The 21,838-nt window shown below is 34.1% G+C and overlaps 1 protein-coding gene across 1 annotated transcript in view; it reads left to right on the top strand.

The window, feature by feature from the left end:
* The window catches only part of LOC108903762 (pumilio homolog 2), a 30,171-nt gene extending 9,416 nt beyond the window's left edge, over window positions 1-20,755 (top strand). Inside the window, exons 5-9 of the mRNA XM_018706051.1 lie at window positions 2,737-3,160; window positions 7,128-7,548; window positions 9,632-9,821; window positions 9,883-10,051; window positions 15,674-20,755. Coding sequence (XP_018561567.1) covers window positions 2,737-3,160; window positions 7,128-7,548; window positions 9,632-9,821; window positions 9,883-10,051; window positions 15,674-15,926 — 1,457 coding nt within the window. The 3' untranslated portion in view covers window positions 15,927-20,755. The remainder of the gene's footprint in view (window positions 1-2,736; window positions 3,161-7,127; window positions 7,549-9,631; window positions 9,822-9,882; window positions 10,052-15,673) is intronic.
* The last annotated feature ends 1,083 nt before the right edge of the window (window positions 20,756-21,838 follow it).

The following is a 21,838-nucleotide window of genomic DNA, read 5'->3' as shown; positions in this document are numbered from 1 at the left end:
TTGACGTAGATGGCTGTGAAAATTATACGCAATCCAACAAATAAAATCAGAACAATTGAAGTCGGCATTGTATGCGCACCTCTGTATGTGTCAGAGCACCAGAGCAGTGTGCGACTGGCATGTTTTAAATAAAACAATTATAATAAGTAAAGAATAAAGCATTTAAATCATAATGATGGAAATCGTTTGTGGTAAGTAAATGAAATCCTTATCAAAGACGCAAAAAATATCAGAATTTTATGAACAAACCATTATTTACTTTAAAGATATTAAAGAAATTGTTCAAAAAACCCACCTAAATTATTAATGCACAAAATACATCTTTTTGAAAAAGAATTTGAGGCTCTTCTCACAGAATGGTTTACATTTAAAAAACTTGTAGTTTATGATGTTTTTTCAAAAAATAAAAGTAACATATAATAAGGATCATAAAACTGCACATCTCTCCTCATTTAAACTTTTTTGTATCTTTGCTACTTTGCCAGATCCCTACACTAAATATGGAAAAAAACTCACCCTATATACAAGATGTCTGAATTTGTATGTGTATTAATCAAATACATAAAAAATAATTGGAATGGAAATATTTTTTATTAAATGGATTCTAATAATATGCATATTTGAGAACTAAAATTTTCTCAAAATTGTGTCTTACACCTGCTACGATTTATTTTTAGGTGCCATTTTTTAAATTATCAATTTTTTTTAACCAAAATGTAATAATACGTTATTATGAAATGAGTGAAAATCTTTCAAAAATGACAGGCTTAGAATTTCCAGTTTTGAGGATATATAGTTTCTAAATATGTGTGGTCTAAGTGTCCATGTTTTAAGGGGTTACACCACTGTAACGGCTTAAAAAAACTTGTTTTTGAGAATTTTTTTTTTTCAGTAGAAGGAAAGGTAATAGAAAAAAAATTTATTAGGCGTGTATCAAGTGTACAGAAAAAACTTTTCATTAAAAAATTAGTGCTTTCAAGGTGGAACAAAAAAAAAATTGCTCTTCATCTACAAGAGTATAGCTAAAGAAACACATACGGGATTGTAAAAATATTGTTTTTTCCAAAATGTGCAAGTGTTTGTTTATAACAATTGTTTAAATTAACTTATCGAAAAATCTGCACGTGTTTCTCTCCAAAATATTGTTTTAAATATGTGGTTAAAATTTCAAAAGAAAATATTGAAAATTGTTGGAGTTATGGTGCATGCCGTTTTGAAAAAGCGTGTTTCGAGAGAAACGTGTTTAAAGTTTTAGATATGAACGTGCACTAACGCTACACTAACGTACATTTGTTTGAAAATTTTGCTTTAATTGTACATGCATACTCCCTAATGACATCTATGAGAGAAGTTATAAATCAATAGGTAAGAATGTACGTGGTACCTTCCGAGCAAGTATGTTCATAGAGCAGGTAGCCGTATGAGAGATGCCCGACACGCTTCAGGAAAGGCGCAAAATTAAATAAGAAAAAAATGTTTTTCATGTATAAAACCTTTTGCCTCATATTCTAGAAGGTTCAAACTAGATTTTAAGAAAAAAAAAACTATTTTTTGAAAATTCTACAGTGGTGTAACCCCTATATTTGAAGGACTTTTAATTTTTACCCATGTTAATTAGCCTGTGTACTGAAAATTGGATCACCTTGTATATGAAGTCATACATTAAACCAATTTAAGTCCTAGCCGAAATACGGTAAACGATTGAATGATTGGAGACAATAATAAGTTGAAATTGTAGGATATGGCTTAGCATCAATTTTAGTATTACCCGATAATAATTACTTTGTGTTACATGCAACTAGTGAGTCTTCATCTACCCTAGATACTTCATCACAAATGGTGGTTGTTATACTTCAATTTGAGCCACAATATATCAGACTTAATGAAATATGGCACACTAAAAAGTTTATTAATTTGATGCATGGTGGAAGAATTTCTATGTATAGTGAATGTATAGTGTACAGCTTTGTCTTTGTGTTGCAATAAAATTAAGTTTAAGTACAACCAAACATCATTTTGAATGAATTTAATTAATAGAAAAAAAAAAATGCAGGTTAAATGTAATTTGTCGAGATGGTTAAAAAAACTACCTGAAATTTTGTTACATGGTTAAGTATGATTTCAGAATAAACCGTAATAAAATTTATTAAAATTTACATTAAAATAATTAAAATATTTTAAGTCTCGCAAAAGTAATTTTCAGTTTTGTTAAACTGCAATGAATATTCATACATTTCGGTATCTGAAAATTGACTTTGTTAATGTAGTTATTTCTGGAAACTACATACAAATTTCATTAAGCAGGTAAATCACCACAGTTAATAGACCATGAAAACTTCTAAATTCATAATTACGAGCAACTTTGATTAATGTGGTTATTTGTGCAAAATGTAGGTTGAACAGATAATTACAAAAAAGAATTTCATAAAGCAGAAAATATCATCTCAAATCAGTTGAAAATATTTTAATGTAAGAATTGTTTACTATTAACACATTTATCTATTAGATACTTATATCAGCAGACAATCCATATCCTTTACAAAAAAAATGTTTCATATAATATTATACAAAAAATTTAATTTATTCGATACCTTGTAAATATGTAAATATCCTAAACAAAATTTAAAATATATTCCTGTACCTACAGATAGAGACAATTTCGTTGCAGTTACTCTAATTGTTTGAAACATATTTTTTGCTGCGACTGTATGGACTTATGCTTAAATTTTTATGCAGATAATCTTACAGGACTGGGCCTGAATACCACGACAACTTCGCGCAGAGACTCTTTCGACCGTAACACTTCAGCTTTCTCGCCCTCGTTGGATTATAGACAGAAGTGGCCGACCTCGTACAACATCGGGAGCAGTCCTAGTCCCCTGACCGGCAGTTTGACACCTCCGCCAACAGCTCCTTTACAGCTCGGCGGCCTGGTCAATTCGAGAGTGCTGTCAGCAGCACCGGGCGCAGAAGCCAAGTACAGGAACTCCGTGGCTGCAGGACTGAACACAACTGCTATATTCGGCTCTACCAATTCGCTGTTCACAAAAATCAATTCATCTCTTACCACTGTGCCCAGCACACTCGACAAAGGACCTCAGGGAAGATCCAGACTGCTCGAAGATTTCAGGAATAACAGATATCCGAATTTGCAACTAAGGTAGGACATGTTTATCTTTTTATGCAGTATCCTGTGTTTTATTTAAAATTCCTCAACTTTGAATTTCAAAAACCAAAAGCTATTGTTGGTCATAAACGCCCTAAACTATGTGATGGTATCATTTTATAGAAAACACTTAAAATTTAAAACCAACATGTTGCTTAAATATTTTTGAAGTTTTCTTGAAAAACCTCTAAAAATAATTGATATTATGTTTTATTACCTTTTTTCCATATTTTCTATATCTTGTTGCCTTCTAAATGGATATGCCTATGGATTTTCGATCCCCACACACTTCTTCCTCCTTACTACTATCGATATACATGAAATAGACACCTGATTTTGGAAATCCATATTCAGAAAACGTAGGGGCAAAAAAATTTGAAATATGGACCATATACAGGGTGTAAGAAATTTGACTGCCTTTACTTCAGCATGAGGTAGAGTAATCATAAATGAACAAAAAATGTGTATATTACAGGGGCATAAGATTAACAGTTTTCAAAATACAGTGAGTATTAATATTGGGGAGTTTCATCACAACGTGACAATAACCTAACGCTACACAGCTGATGCATACCACGTGTGCTCGCGGCAGACTTGTCCTATGGAAAAAATGTAAACAACTATTATTGTGAAACTTTTACTAAATTTCAAGACAATTGTTTTTCAGTTTTTAAATAAATAAAATAAAATGTATCAATTTTGTAGTACGAAGATAGTGTTGTGCTTAAATTTTAGCTGGAATTTTAGCAATTATGAATCTCTTAAATCAGGAACTTAACTTTTAATCAGATTATGAATTTGAAAAATATGTAATTAAAGTATACAAAGATTCACGTCGTCCAAATAATTATATGTGTTAAAAATAATTTAGGTACTTGCGAAAAAGCAAAATTCAGTAATTTTTAAACGCACAAGTACAAAACAAACTACGACCATTTTGAATACACGCACAACACCTTCGAATCCAATTTTCCCGCACACGCTGGAAAACATCTCAAGAAAAGGAAATAGTGATTCTTAATATCGGTTTCCAAACTCGGGGGTCTATTTCATTTATTTCGATGATAGTCCAAGAGCTAGCGATGAGTCACTTTCCATAATTTCGACAGTGAAGTAAAGTTCTCACACTGCCAATTTCACTTGTCACTTTACTCGTCATCCTAAAGCTATGGTTTGTTAGAACTGTAGGCGACGCAAAGCAGACAGTCAGTTGTGCGCGTCGGACTTACGTTGGAATCTAGAACACAAGAAGATGCGTTGCTGGTTTGTTAGGTTCTGCTCAGNCACACTGCCAATTTCACTTGTCACTTTACTCGTCATCCTAAAGCTATGGTTTGTTAGAACTGTAGGCGACGCAAAGCAGACAGTCAGTTGTGCGCGTCGGACTTACGTTGGAATCTAGAACACAAGAAGATGCGTTGCTGGTTTGTTAGGTTCTGCTCAGATGGACTCAGGGTAGCGCTAACACTATTTTTCATCTTGTGAAATGTATGATTCCGTCGACCAGGAAACTGGTTCACCAGGTCAAAAGGGTATGCGATATATACTGTTTATTGTGAAGAAAAATGCAATTTATAGTAAGTAAGTACATAGAAATTTTTCAAAACTCAGAATTAATACACTTCGTAACAAAATTATTGCAAAAAAAAAATTGACATTTTTGTAAAGCGCATAGATCCGCCAATTATTGTTATATCAAGACATTTTTTTCGTTTTGTACGCAATTATCTGTACTTTAAAAAATATATATTCGAAATGGATACTAGTCGATGCCGCAACTCCATGTCCTGATAAAACCAAAGAATTTTTTTTTAAGAAATTTGATTGCTTGACGTGTTACCTGTGTCGCTCCAATTTTTTTTTTCAAAAATAAAACAGACTAACGTGAAGTGCACTTTCTAACAAGCAATTTGAAAAAAAATCAAGTACGATTTTTTTTGAGCGAGTTATGCCATTTTGAAGTTTATACGATACCCGATACGTATCGCGAGGTAGTTGTTGGTCGGACTTTACGCATCATTTTATCCCTGAAAGGGGTTATGTAAACCATGTGTCAAATTAGGGACCCCGTAGCTCGGCAGCAAATAATCAACTCGACAGATATAATATAACATGCGCAATATGAAAATTCATGTTACTTTTTGACCAAACTTGCTACTATATCAATAAAAAGCAATGGTGAAACAGGGAAATCAACGTAACGTAAACTATTGAAACTAATTTGAGATTATTAACTCTTCTTTAAAAATGTTAAAAATGCTTAGTACTTCTAGATGAAGTATTCGTATATGTCGAGAATTTTCTCGTAGAACAGATTAAGTTTAGCCAATATGGATGGATAGTCAATATTATTGGGTACAATTTTATGGAAAAAGAATTGGAAAAACACCATCAACTTTTGGAACAGTTTAAAAAATTTCTATTAGATTCAAGTATATTTATAGTATTTTCATAATTGTGACATCAAACAAGTGACATATATTCTAGTTTGTTTATAACACAAGGCACAATAAAAGATTAAAAAAAAATAAGAGAAAATAATTTGCGGTTAAGTGAAGTCGGCGACAGTTGTCTTAGGTTTTGGCTATTGTGGGATTATGAGCATTAACCAATCAAGGCACATCCTAACGTCAGTTATTTATAAATGTGTAGAATAATAATGGCCCTAGAACTGAACCTTGAGGTACACTAAAAGAGATTAGTAATTCAATAGATTTAAAACTAGTTGTCAAGAATCTTTGTGAAGTCCTGTAAGTTATGAGATTTGAATGCGTTTATACAGGGTGTAAATTAAGTACTACTACTCAGGGTAGGCAGAAAATTATGTATGTCGTCGGTTCAGTCGAAATCAAATTCGATTTGATTTCAACGCAGTTGTTCAATTGAGCCCACAACGTNTTTGTGAAGTCCTGTAAGTTATGAGATTTGAATGCGTTTATACAGGGTGTAAATTAAGTACTACTACTCAGGGTAGGCAGAAAATTATGTATGTCGTCGGTTCAGTCGAAATCAAATTCGATTTGATTTCAACGCAGTTGTTCAATTGAGCCCACAACGTACACGTTTATTTTTCACGAATTTTAAAATGTCGATCAAGTTTTCACCAGAGGAAGACGAGAAATTGATCGATCTCGTACGAGAACATCTCCCATTGTATACTGTCCCTTCCAAACGTCTTTTAGAAAACATTCGATCTTCACTTTTATTTTGACAACGACAACTAATTAAATTCAAAAGAAGACCTTCATGTTCATCCTCAATAAGTATTGTCAGCAAAAAATATTCACCATTGTCATGATAAAAATAAATTTTGCCAAAATAATAATAAATATTTTCGTCTGCACTTACCAGCATACCTCCCTTCAAAATCGATAAAGTAGAATGCTACAAACTCTGCTAACCGCGTATGTCGCCTGCGAAGCATAGCTCTAACAAACCAAAGCTTTACATCTCTGGCAGTTGTCAGTTTTAAGTTTTGTAGTATATTTTTGTAGTGTATCAGTTTTGGACAACAAAAACTTGTTTTCTCAAAATGAATTCTGAATGTTTGTCATAGATTGAGAAACTGTCAACAGTATTTATATTGACGATGTGTATATAAAAACAAAGATTTTTCGTTAGTTGATTAAATAGGAGCAATTTTAAATTCACTATAACCAAATGGACATTTAAAGAAAAAGATATATTAGAAGCAATTAGGGATCAGGTTAACAATTGTGCTACAAAACTCACTAACAAATAAATGTTTTTCACATAAACAACTATTCAGATCTTCTCTGGGACATCTACACCGATGAAAAATGTCATTCGTTTCTTAAATAAAGTTTATACACAACATGTTTTATAGAACTTATCTCTAGATGGCTCTTTTAGTTTTCGTAATACCTGATTAGAGAGCTTTAAATGCCGTTTATAACGCTTGAATTTATGGAGGGATGTTACAAACTTCACTTTATTTCAGGGATCTGGCCAACCACATTGTGGAATTCTCCCAAGACCAGCACGGCTCCAGATTCATTCAGCAGAAGCTCGAAAGGGCCACTGCCACCGAAAAACAGATGGTCTTCAATGAAATTTTGTCCGCTGCTTACAACCTCATGACGGACGTCTTCGGAAACTATGTAATACAAAAGTTCTTTGAATTCGGCACACCGGAACAGAAAACAACTTTGGCCCAGAAGGTTAGGGGACACGTGCTTCCTCTCGCCCTCCAAATGTACGGTTGCAGGGTAATACAGAAAGCGCTGGAGTCCATTCCGGCCGAACAGCAACAGGAAATCGTGAGGGAACTTGACGGGCACGTTCTGAAGTGCGTCAAAGATCAAAACGGCAACCACGTCGTGCAGAAATGCATTGAATGCGTTGATCCCAATGCGTTACAGGTGAGAACTCGTGTGCCGTTGACCATAAATTAGATTGATGTATTGTGTTCAGAAACTACAAGCAAAAAATTTCAGAAGTGAATCTAGTCATAAAAATCTTGGTACAAGTTTCTATATTTTCCGAAACTCAAAATTAATCAAATTATGTACCTCCAAAGTTATTTTTCTATATTTTAAGTACCACATTTTTTATTTTAGTCGAGCTATTTTTTTTTATTTGGTAAACTAATTATTGGCAACAAATTGCAATTACAAAAAAAGACCCATTCTAAAGCCGTAAAAGACTAATATGGTTGTTATTGTCAGGTCAAAAGTGACAGGTTTTTTGCTGAATACTTGATATCGTGGTATGGTGTTCAACAAACTCTCGCTTCAATTAAGATGTCAACTTAGAAAATTGTTTAGAGTGAATTGTTTTTTCAGCTATCAGTAAAGGTCTCATCATGGACCATTCCGACCAAAGACTCGATGATTTTATATCTTTTGGCCTTTCGGAAAAATAATTAAGCAGATACTTCACTTCACTTTTCCGAAACACACCATTCCGGAAGACATTTTTACACCAAATCATATTGTTTGCTAGTTATTATATTCTTTTTTCCTAAAAGATCTCAATATATGAAAAAAAATAAATAAAAAAATTACGTACTCTTTGATTTGAAGCCTGATGACCTGGAATGTGTCACGTACAAATTTACGCATCAAGCTATCATGTCCTCACAGTGAGTTTTCCCTATACTGGGCATTTCAAAGTCTAGTTGGCTGTCAAAGCAAACAAATCCTTCAAAATGTATAAATCGGGTTTTTTCGTTGTAAAATCTTTAAGGGAACATATACAATTAGACGGAGGAAAATGAGTCGATTTTGAGGAATTTTTTAAACTATGAAATATTCATTCTACATTCATCAGACTGTAGGTGTTCTTTAATAGGATATTCAAGTATAATTTTTTTTTTTTAATTCATCGTTAAAATGGCGGACGTGTGGTAGAGAGTCACAGCAAGGTTACGGTGCGACTTCCAAAACGGTGTACATACTAGTTTCCCGTGAAATTCGATTGCATCAAATTACAAAAATTTTCTTATTTAAAACGTGACGTCAAGAAAAATGGAAAAAAATGCAAATTTTAAAAAACGGCACGCATTTAAAGACAAAAATCGAATTTTCATGCGAAATTTCTGCAGAATTGGTATAAAAAAATGTTTGCAGACGGAGTCATTCGATAAACAAACATCATGTTTTTGTGGACAAAGCGGCAACTATAAAGTGTAAAAAATTTGGGCGGCTATTTCCCGAAACTCATCCAGTTAATTCTCCTTCAAACATCTGGTCTACCTGTGCGGTCTTGCTTTTACCTGCGGCGAGCGCTTCAGACCCAAGCGGACACGCACAACGTTTACGGGCTATAACTTTCGGAGTTCTTCAAATTTCGCTTTCAAACTATCAGAATATATTCTTCACATTCGATCAAAAATCGATTTTTTTTATATTCTTAAACGATAGAACTATCGTTAATTTTGAGTTTCGGAAAAAATCGATTTTCTGATCGTATATGTCCCCTTAAACAAACGAAATCATGCGGCCGAGAAACCGTAGCCAAGTTTAAAATTTGATTTAAAGCTCTTTCACTGACGTTTATGAATTTGTGTCGAAGAGCGACCAATTGCTCATATTCCTTTTGTGGAGAAAAAAGCACCCCTCATCAAAGATAAATTTATTGAAGAAAACGCAAAGTCTTACTAGATGAAAGCGACTCCCCATGTAGAGATGCGGATTGGTGAGAACTGGAAATATTGTATGTTGTCATGCACTTGAATAGTACTATTATATGTTTTTAAAGAATCTATGTAGTACAAATATTCATAAAAAATGTATTATTTCTTATGCAAACACACACAGATGTGTAAAAACTCTTGTTATTGTACTGAAGTTGCCAAGCTGTTTGTGCAATAAAGAATGACTTTACGCTTGTAAGATACAAGGTACAAATAACTATTTTGCTCCTACTTTCTGAACACCTGTATAAAAAAAACTTCTTAATACTGTTTTTGATTAAATTAAACCAACTTTTGCCCCTTTCTAGTTCATCATCCAGTCATTCTCAGGACAAGTCTATACGCTTTCGACACACCCATACGGTTGCCGGGTCATCCAACGCATCTTGGAGCACTGCACTCCAGAACAGACCGCACCCATCCTGGCCGAGCTGCACCAACACACTGACCAACTTATCCAGGACCAATTTGGAAATTACGTCATCCAACATGTTCTAGGTACGTGAAAAGGACCACCGGTTCGATTTCGTTTTGACTTACATGTACAATTTATTTGCAGAGCACGGTAAACCAGAAGACAAATCTCAGCTGATCAACAGCGTCCGTGGAAAGGTTCTAGTTCTGAGTCAGCACAAGTTTGCCAGTAACGTCGTGGAAAAATGCGTCACTCACGCTACAAGAGCTGAAAGGGCATTGTTAATCGAGGAAGTGTGCGGATTTAATGACAAGTAAGTGGAATAGATTTACAACATTAGAGTAATTCCATATTATAGAAATTACGAGTGTTGCCTTTTATATCTCGGGAATAGATAACAAAAAAAGAAATTAATGATTGTATATAGCTTTATTGTTTTTCAAAATATTCTCCATGAAGATCAAGACACCTTTGCATGCACTTGAACCAATTTTCGAAGCAAAACATACACTTTGAACGAATCAACCATTTCCTCAGGTATCGAAAAACGCTAACCTTATAATTTAATTTTGATGTGCCAGAAAAGAAAATTCATTGGGTACCAAATCAGAGTTGTATGGCGGATGACTCGTCTTTTCGACCGTTTCTTAAAAAGTCTCTCTTTTGAGTCAATGCGTGGGAGCTCACATTGTCCTGGTGGAGAATGATACGTCTTCGGTTGTTGGTTTCCCTTATTTTTCCGAAGACTTCTTACAAACAAATGTACTTATGGTACAGTTACCACTTGTTTGGTTTTTTCGAAAAAATGGGCAACCATTTACTTAGAAGTATTTCGTGCGCAAACAACTTGTTGTATTTGTCTCATCTTAAGGGGTTTTTTCAAGAATTATTTTTTTTTGAGCATTCTTTTATAATAATCATGAACAACCAATCGATTAAGCAACCTTTAGGAGTAAGAAAAAAATTTTTTATTGAAAATTTCTTGTAAAATGGTGGCTATCGGAGTGCATGAACAAAACTAAATTTTTCAAAGGTCCTCCGTGGCGAGCAGTAGAAGTCCCCTGGATCACCATCTGGAAGTTTAAAAATTTTTTTTTCATAAACTACATGATTTTAGCTCACACGATCATAATTTTAGAAATTTTTTTTCGCAAACTGGCGAGACATTGAACAAAAAATTCGAATTTTCAACAAAAAAATCAACTTTGACTATAAAAAAAATCTTGCTTGTTGATCAATTGTAAAAATCGTGTGTACTTCACTAGATAACCACACGATGAAGTTTCAGTTCAATTCTCAAGTAGATCCGATGAAAACTCTTTGAGTTCTGCTGCTCGCCGATTTCAAAAACATGGTTTCGGGAAAAACAAGTTTGAAGTTTAAGAACGCTGTAACTTTTGGAAATCATAATAATATGGGGTGCATACAAATTTTTTCACCATCACTCTGCTATCCCGGCACCATGTAATTGACGTTCCATAGTCGTATTTTGCTCTTCCTGCTCTTTTCATGGTTATGAAATCAATGAAAGATACCCAAAAGACTCATTTACTTCTCTTTCACACTTATCCTCATCAAGTTTGAGTTTCTTTGCCGACGCGCTCACGAACTCCGGATCGCACTCAAATGAATGACGGTTAGGCTTACGTCCATTTCTAATTTTACTTCGTTTACGAGCTGTCGATTTTTACTACTTTTATGACTTGCATACAATTTATCACTCAGATTGCACCACTGCAAACAAATCAGCAAAGTCAAATAATAACAAACACAATAATAGCACAACTAGGAACTACAGCGTACAGCTGATTGACGACGCACATGCTCTAATCATCGTAAAAATCTTATATTCAGTTCAGTATACACGGCTGTAAAATCCACATGGTCCAGCTGCTGTTACATAAGAGCGACAAAGTAAAGAAATCCGTGCGATAAACAAGGATGGCTATAGTGAAGACGTTTCATAACCTGAAGTTACCGCCCGTTTCGGGTTAGAAGTGGGAGTGACTATTCAGATTATGAAATGTCTTCAATATAGCCATCTTTGTCTATCACACGGATTTCTTTACTTTACTGTGTCGCTCTCATGTAGAGGCAGATGGACATGTGGATTTTCCAGCCCTGTATAATAACGTTTTTTTTTTGCTTGTGATGACATTTATCCTTCACTTTTGAAGTATTTTCTCCATGAGTGGTAAGTTGTAGGCATGTTTACGTGCACGAAATTGAAAAATGCTGTATTGACAATAGAAGCGAAATCTGCAATTTTTACTCTTCGGAATTGCTTCCGAGAAATTAATTCTACGAAGTTTTTTCATGTAAAAAAGTTTTTGATTATGAATCTAAGAATGATTTACCGTATTTTAAGCCAATAAAAAAAAAGTAAAAAAGTGATATAACCCCTTAAAAGACCCATACAGTCGATTGCTGTTTACTTTGGGGGCTCATACGCATATGCTCATGGTTCATCCCCTGTTGTGTCAAAGACGTGTTTTGAAGCACCGCAATCTTATGTTTTGAGCACTTCTTTCGACCAATTATTGGCCTTTTTTGAATGTTTGTGAAATTATGTGGGATCCAACGTGTACAATTTTTTTTTTTGGAGGCCACCATGTACCAAATATAGTGGTTTTTGATGGCATTTCATCCCTAAAAGTTGAAATAATCTCATCGATGCACTATTGCATAATCCACATCAAAAGTTGTAAGAAATAATTGCACAGAAATGTTCACAACACAACGCTTGTACTTCAAAATGTTCTGAGTAAATTTACTGACAAAAAATCGTACTTTACAATATGGACATCGGTTGTCAGATGGCAGCACCAAGATTGTCCTTTCCCGAAATGTAAAAGGCAACCCAACTTCCGCAGCCCGCAGGCTTGAAACTTGGCCCTTGAGTTTGCGCCCCTGGCAACCGCTCCCTTGGCCAGCCCCTAGCTACGAACCTGTCTCTATGTTTTGAAATCAATTTGATTTAAATCGGACAAAAAACAAACAAATTATTATGCTGTTACACTATTAAAAGAGACACAGATAGCATAACAAGTCTCGTATATGGATTGCTCAAATAATATCCAATTTATATTAATATTTATTATTATTATTTACATTAATATGTGGTCGACCTAGAAATCTGTAAGCTGAGCATGTTATGGGCTCCACACATTAGACAGTTTTTAACTGTACGGTAAAGCCTGTATGGGTCAAAACTTGTTTCAGTTTTAAGCAGGGAACTCATTATGAACGGCCGGCTCGGCAACGGAAGGAACGGCACGAGACAGGACCGGACGGTCGCGTACTGTAGTTAACTCATTTGTAACAGCCAGTACGTCACCGAATTGGAAAAGAAGCTAGTTGCAATGGAGAGCTCGTCGAAAGAGGAGCTAATAATAGTAAGTGTGCATTGCACAATTTCTCAAGAAATGATAAATATTCATGGCAACCAAATGAATTAGAGGCCGAGTCTTGAAACTTTTCAGAAATTTGTTTCCATGCATTGTCCTTCTTCCTGTAGTCGCGGTAACTGGAATTCAAGACATCATCGAGGAATGGATATTTCCTCGCTATTTCTATAAGAAGTTCTTCAGAAGCCATGTTCATCTAACGACAGAATAAATGATGCAGATACTAGTTTTGACTCGATATCCGTTCGTCTTGAACGGATTTTATTCCCCTCTGGAAATTCCGGCCGGTCCGTTGCCTTGCTGGACTGTGCCGAACTGAGCCGAGCGTTTGTAATGGGTTGCATTTCATTGAAATACACGTAAACGAATTTTACCGGTACTGTGCCGTCCGGTCCGGTGCCGAGCCGTCCGTTTGTAATGAGTTTCCTGCTTTAATCGCTCAGTAAAAAAAAAAAAAACAGCACAATTTAATACATGCCATATAGTGTATATAATGTAAGGTGTAATCAGTTAAACTTTTCTTAGCAGTAACAAGACGAAGCAATATATTTTATTAAAGCCTGTTTTGCTCAAGAATGTACATAATTTTATTAATTTGCACTTTGGCTAAATCAGAATAATTTTTGTGTTAATATTTCTTATAATATGTAAAGATAAAAACGAATTAAATTTTTGTCGGGAGCATAGAGTTATAACTATATGGGGTCCATGGGGGTTGGTTGCGTGTCAAATAGTAATGCTCTCTTTCTGACATGATAATATGCTTTTGCCACACTTATTTTTTTTATATATTACCGTTAAAACCCATCGAATCTTATATCACCGCAATCATAACGAACGTATCCAAATAATTAAAAATATACATTGTCACATTTAAAACAGTTTTCTGTTATATCAATAAAAGCAGTAGGCTGAAACTACAGCACTATTCAAAAACATGTATTATGCGCTAAGTGGTACACTACGGTACGAAATGCCTAAAAGCGGGCCAAAAATAGAAATTTATTCCAAATTGTACAAGAGTGGGTATACTGGGATTTTTAACACAACTGATTACGAATTTGATATCAAAATTTAAATTTAAAAAAGTCGAATAAGGTGTTTCGGGATTTTTTACAACACATTACGAATTTCATATTGAAATTTGACAAAATTTTGTCATTTTATCATGTTATTCTGTTGAATATTGTTGAAAGTCACGGGCTCAGAGTTAAAGCTTTCTTTCTTTAATTTGTTACTCAAATTTTAATACACATAAATGAGTGTTTTAGCAGATCTGATCAAGTCAAACTGACCTCGATTTCGGATTAAGCGACCCCAAAAACATGTAGGTACATTAGTTTACTTTGTTAGCAATTGATTCTGTACATTTGACCTTGAATTGACCTTAACGCAGACTTGATCGGATCAAACAGACACCGGATTCGGATTCACCGTCCCGAAAAACGTATAGATATGGAGGTTTACTTTGTTGCCAAATGATTCTCTACATTTGACCTTGAACTGATCTTAACGCAGACCTGATCGGTTCAAACAGACACTGGTTTCCAATTCAGCTACCCCAAAAGATATAGATACCAGGGTCTTGTCTTTCAAATATTCCACTTTTTTCTGTGTGGCTGTGAATTAACAAAATTAGATACTTGAAATTATAAAATCAGTATGCATTGACTATCCTCTCCTATGTTATACTCGAGTATTCTTTCTCTTTATTTACTTATTGCTCTTTACTATTTTACTTATATCTATTTTTCCAAACATTATTTTTACTTACTTTATAATGAGTGCAATATTCTTTTCACTTTTTGTTCGATATTAACGAAGTAATTGAATTACGATTTATTGCAACTTTTGCTTTGCTTTGCTTTTTTGCTTTTTGTAAAATTGAAAGTGCAGCTAAGCGCAGATGTTTTTTTCATAATATTATAGTAAATTGATCATAGATTATAGGTCAATAAGTAATTTAGCCTTATGATGCCTTATATATAACTTTTATGTTCACTTTTGAATGATTTTCGTAATAAATTTAAGCATTATTTGTCATAAACAATAATGAAAATAAGTGGACTATGAATAATTTATTATGAATAATGTATAATGTTGAAATACTTTACATACTTCCTGGAACAACGTCCATTTTATTACGACTTTATCAGAACAATAAATTAATTTTTACAGCACTTTGAACATGTGATGAATTTTTTTGTTAGCTTAGGCGGCCACGAGACACACACAATAAGGTTACTTCAATTTCAAATTCTAGTTCCAGTATAAACGGCAAACTGTTTCCACCAGTCAACTTGAACAGCCCAATTATCCCTATTGCCAACCTGATACTTAAAAAATTCCAAATAGAAACTTTTTTTCCATTTTTGGCCAGCTTTTAGGCATTTCGTACTATAGTGTGGCAGGAGAAAATAGCATGAGAATTTTTAAATGTCTTCTATTTAATTGGTTGTTGGATACTATATGGTTCATGTCCACTGGCACAGTATGTTTCCGTTTCCAATTGCAATTTTTCTTTCCAGCGCACTCCACGTAATGATGAAAGACCAATATGCCAACTATGTGGTACAAAAAATGATCGACGTCAGCGAACCGACACAGCGCAAGGTGCTGATGCACAAGATCAGACCACACCTGAACTCTCTGAGGAAATACACTTATGGCAAACACATAATTGCCAAGCTGGAGAAGTACTTCATGAAGGCTCCCGGCTCATTGGGCTCCATCGGAGGGGAGCTGGGCCCCATCGGCCCGCCCACCAATGGCGTCCTTTAATTTTAATCAATCATGTTTCATTTCAATCATGCTTATTAATTTAAATAGATTTTTACGTTTTCGACTAATTGTGTGTTAGTTGATCATGTCGGATACACACAGTTCCAGTATTTTCATTTTATTTTCTCTTCAATTTTAATGGTTTATAATTTTTTTTTCGTAATTTTTTATCATGATTTTTATTTTTTAAGGTTAGCATAGTTAAGATTATCGTGTATACATATATTGTCTGTATTATAGCTGTAATTTATGTAATTTGTCTTTAGCATCTTATATTCATTGTTGCGTTGATTGGCTTTTGTTTTATAACTTTTCTCTCACGCTCATCTCTTACTTTATACGTATTACATGTATATTTTTTATGGTTTAATTGCAATTATTTAGTCGGATTTAATTTATTGGATGGGTTTGGAGTTTTGATTTTAAGATTTGGATAAAACAAAAGGCAAGCGCAATTTCAAATAACGTGCATGTTCATTTGTGTCTCCTAACAATAATACATAAATGGTTGTATAGAAAATTTGTAAGAAACGAATCTCAAATTTTATTTTGATTTTGGAATGGATGGAAAATTCGGAACCACAAATTGTACATAAACAGTGTTTTAAACATATACACGGAACCAACAGGAAAACTTGGAAATTTTTTAAGTGTCCCCAACTTTTTCAGACAGTACGTTAATAATTGTGATACGGTCCTCAGGAAATAGACTTGAACATCATCAACATTATGAAGTTCATCCAAATCAAATTTTTTCTAGAGCCACACACCGCACACCATTGACGCTGTTTCTCTTTCTCTCTTCCCGGTTTTCTCAGTCCTTTCTGCGGATCCCTCAAAATCCAAAGTCAGCGTTTCGCTACACACACACACACATACACATAACGTTGCATTTATTATAGGAATTAGGCATTTTTATCATATTAGAAATTATTAGAAGTCGTGTTTTAACGCCGGATTCTATTGATTTCGTCAAATACTTCACGGACCTCGAGGAGTTGCCCGATCTTGTCCCTTTTGTGGCGAATGTATTTGTCACACGTGAGGGGGGGAGACGGGAACTGGCAAACTGCATACATTTGTTGAATTTGCAAAAATATATATTTATTTATCGTGATTTCATTGAGTGAGTTATTTTATACATTGTAAAAAAAGCGAGTTGTCATGTGTAAATATAAGTTTTATCGAAGGCTAGGTTGTAAAAAATGTATAATTTCCGTGTAAATAGTGAAGTATTTAATTGGAATTGAGAGAATTCAGAGACGAATATATGGTCTGTTTGAAAACTTTAAAAGAATTTCCTTGTAATTTAGATGAATTAATGAGCTGTTATTAATATATTAACATAGGAATTATATAAAGTAGAATTTGATGGCACGTTTCCTTTAATTGATAAAAACATATGTAAAGTGTATTTGTAATAATTGTAAAGTTCTTTTCGTAAATTCCATTATATTAAATAATAGTTATGATTACGATTATAATTTAATTGCATTTATGACTGTTTCTGTGTTTTTGAACTAATCTCTATAAATTATTACATATTTGTATCATCAAGTCGTATATCACCATAATTTTTAATAGTATTAGGACAAAAACACTGTTGTGAGTGCTTTTTTTACACCGGCGGACATTCCACGTTCGAATATTTCCACACGGTCGCGGCGTAAGTCAAAATAGCTTTTATAAATTGACAGGTTTTCTGAAAATGAAATATTACGTTTCCATCTCTAATAATTTTAGTTATTTGTTGCTAATGTGTTGTTTGTTTAAACTTTTAACACTAATCTCATAATGCCAGGATTGCGGTAAGTCTCGCAGGATTTTATTTTAAAATTAATTAATGTACAGGAACAATCGAGAATTGAAATTTGGATACATAGGGTGGTCCAGAAAGAAGTAAGAAAAAATTAAGGGACGATTTTACTTGTAAACGTAATGGCACAAGTTCCTATGATGCTTTCGAAAAATCAATAGGAAGAAGTTACATAACCTCAAAGCAACTTTTTTATTGATATTTTGCTTGAAAATAAACGATTTATAAGGAAAGGAAAAAATGAAATTCTGGAACACTGGAAAGGGTAAGTGGCCCAAAAAATTGATCGTAACTTTTCTATTTGCGATTTTCAAAAAAATAATAATAATTACTAAAAAAATCATACAAAGTGGTTCGCTTTTTCTAAGTTGATAACGTTAAGTGTTTCCGAGAAGAAATAGTTAAATATCTGAGGACTATGTTTTGCATGGTAAATTATAAATTTTAAATTTCACAATTTTTATAAATTCACCGATGTGATAATGTGGCCGATTTTAATAATGGACAGTGCCCAGGGACGTATTTTCCTAAGAGGTCGTCCATGAATCGTGAGATTTTTAGGCCAACATTGCGTGTGTTTTTTGTTAAAAAAAAACTTCAATATTTTCAGAATACTTTTTTAAGAAAATCAATGAAGAAAAAAGCCGACGGTTGTGAACCAGCACGAGCGAGGCGTCGGTTGATCTTACAAAGATCGACCGTGTCAATTGCGTGTTACTTATCGTGATGTCATATCGCAGCTTACAGTAAGGCATTCTTGGGCATGGTTGCGTGAAAATATACCCTCATTGTGAGCAATAGTGCTGTTATCCAAAGCCGCCCCCCTATTTGGACCTCACATGATTAATGGATGGCCCCTAAGGACATAGGGGGCGATGTCCCAAGGCGGTCCAAGGGCGGCCGTCCCTCTGGGTTTTTTGCTGACATTCTGCGTTTACTAACGTACTGGGGCAGCCGATTGTATTCACCCAGGGCGGATCATTTTGAAGTACATCCCTGACAGTGCATGAAACGTTATTTTATGTTCAAATTACAGTTTCATTATAAAATAGAGAATTTTTTACTGTTTTTAAAGGCTGCCCAAAGTGTTAAACATATTTTTTTTTTGTTTATAAACAAGGTGTCTCCACAAATGCCACAAATAACTAACTTCAAACAATTATGTGTCCTTTAGGGCTTCAGTACTTTTTCCATAAGTGCAATTTGTTAATTAAACAAAATTTTAAATAATCACTACTAAAATAGAAAACTTCAATTAGAAAAGAATATCTTTGAAGTTATGTAATTCCCCTGACACTGAAAACTCAAAAAGGAACCTGGCCATTATTTTTGTTAGTAGAATCTTTCCTTAAATTGTTTGCGCTTTGTAGTATATATTTTTAAATTTAAATTTCAGACACTCAAGACGGTGCAGAATTTTCATATCCTTGGATAAATTTATTGACAGGTATATTTACATTTATTTTGTTTAAATATATTGTTCACTAAAAGTTTTGGGTTTACCGTTAAGTGTAGTGCGACTAAATTTGCATCACTTTTTAATTGTGGGTTACATTTTTTCCATAATAATTTTATATTTCCACTATTTACTTTTTTTTTCTAATATACTTTTTTTCATAACATCAAACTTAAACTTATTGTCATGCATCATGATCAAAACTTGTTTTTATCAATCTGTTTAATTTTTTTTTAATTTTTTGTCATCCCGTTCCTTTAAAAATTTTCGTTAACAGTAGGGGTTGAGGTTTCTTCTAATTTTACGCGTTTATCCAAAATAGAGCAGTTTTTAATTTAAACTTAAATTCAAGTGCAGTTCAAATCCTAATTACTGTTAAATAAAATTAGTTGAGCAATGGAATGGAGCTGGTTTATACCTTTTTACAAAAGTTTTGCCTCTCGAAGACCGTTTAGTTAGCGTGAATTTCGATCCAATTTTATACTGAGACTATATTTTATTATGAATGTCCTAGGTTTGGAAATAACCTAATAATTTTTTTTCGAATACTTATTGTTTACAAATGGAATGTCCGTGTGATGTAAGGACCAGTCACACTAAAGGATAACATTCAGTCATCTTTGGTATGTGTACATAGAGTACCCAATTTTGTATTATATGTAATATAGTTTCGTTCATAACATTTCCAAACAGCCACTTCAAATGCCATGTTGGTAGCTTGTACACTTATTAAGGATAACTGCGACACCACCACATCTCCCCCACTCCGCTAGTGATATGTATATATGTTAATCATTTTTAAATTGTATCACATGTATTTATATAGAAAAAAAATGTTTAATAGTGTAATATTGTAAAATAATCCATTTTGTACTTAGAAATTATTTGTATTGTATTTTTATCATGTGAAATAATTGTTTGCGTCTCTGCCTTTTGCCCGGCTCGTTTCTGATCTCTTAAATTCGAAATTGAAGACTTCCACCCCACATATTCCCTAACGTCTCTTCCTCCCGTTTCCGAATCCTGTCGAATAGAACGGACATTTTTTATATTTAAGAAAGGGTCGGAGGAGAGGCAAAAGCGTTTTAAAATAGTGTGGTGGGGAGTATCGGTAAGATGGCCAATTCCTTTGAAGATGGCAGACTGATGTAAAGATACTAAACAAGATGTAAAGTGTAAATTCCATTTGGTTATCACGTTGTAAAACTGTATAATACATGTGTAAAAATATGAGCCGTTTTGGGTATCATGTAATTAAATTGTAAACTATGTATTCTAAATTGGAGCGATCTGTTTGTTTTATTGTACTTTGCGGCGGGGCGCCACGCCCTGCCCGCTTGTAGGGTAGCTGGACGGGGATCACTTATGTTCACAACAATATGGCTCTCTGCGGATCTACGGCTGTATATTATATTTATTATGCGATCTGTTTTATGAATGTGTAAATTTAGTTATCGAATGCATGCTAGTTTATTAGGATATCAATATGTATGATAATGTATTTCGATTTTATTATTTTTTACCACGGTAGTATAATAAATAATAAACAAATAATTACATTTTTGCTTTTTTTGCATTCTCTTTCAGTTTCTGTACACATAAGATAGTTGCTTGTTTGGTTCTTTAGCAAATGTTGGGATTGTCATTATATATCCCTAGGAATAGACTGTTCGATATTAATTCACAAATAAATGTCAGAAAAGTAAGCTTGCATTTTTTTCCAAAAGTAACTTCAACATACTCGGCCAGAAGATCATTCTACCGTACAGCCCCTGTTGATCTGGACACTGTCATGGTGATGCCTCGCTCTACTTCGGCGAAGCAAATAAAAACGGGGGGTTGTGTGGCCGTGAGGGCCGGGGAAGATGCGAAAATCGCAAAAACCATGGCACAGAAGAAGCCGAGGGGCCCGGCAGAGGCGTTCAGACCCCCGTCCGACTCAATATACCCCGCCGGCTGCGTTGAGTGGATTATGAAACCTCGACACGAGTCAGTCGGCACTATCAACATCGCTGATACTCTCAGCGCTTATATAAGAAAGAATTCATACTTTTTTAACAAATAAATCTTTAATTTCAAACCGACCATTCCATTTCCCAATTCCTACCTGGAAAAAAAAATAAACAAATAAAAAAGGCAAAAAATATATTAGGACAAAAAAGGCTAAGCAAATACAAATCAGAAGAAAAGTGAAAAATATATCGATAAGAGTAGAAACAAAACAAAAACAAATTAACAAATTAATTAAAAATAAAATAAAATAAACAGAAAACCTCCAAACCAATATTAGAAAAGAGTCATACCGACTACCCAAACATAGAAAAAAAAAATAAAAACATTCTTCGAAACGACCTATGGAGAGCCAGCCGAGGATGTCAACCCAGGACTCGTTTGGATTTCCCGAAGCCTTGGAAGAAGACGACACAAAAATAATTTTGGCATCCTGCCTGCCCATTTAAATTTGCATCACCAAAAAATGTTTTTGAGTGTACAGGGGACTTTCAAGTTTCAAGTATAATTTTGTAAAAAAAAATCAAAAGGCAGTTTGAAAATGATTTAAAAATACACTTCCGCATGGTACTGGAAACTGATCTTGTGCAAGGTAAAGCATGCAGTCGGCGATCGGCACTGTAGCTAAAT

This window comes from Anoplophora glabripennis, unplaced genomic scaffold (assembly GCF_000390285.2).
Source record: "Anoplophora glabripennis isolate ALB-LARVAE unplaced genomic scaffold, Agla_2.0 scaffold154, whole genome shotgun sequence".
NCBI lineage: Eukaryota > Metazoa > Arthropoda > Insecta > Coleoptera > Cerambycidae > Anoplophora > Anoplophora glabripennis.
Note: the sequence above shows the minus strand (reverse complement) of the source record. Positions and strands in the feature narration are given on the sequence as shown.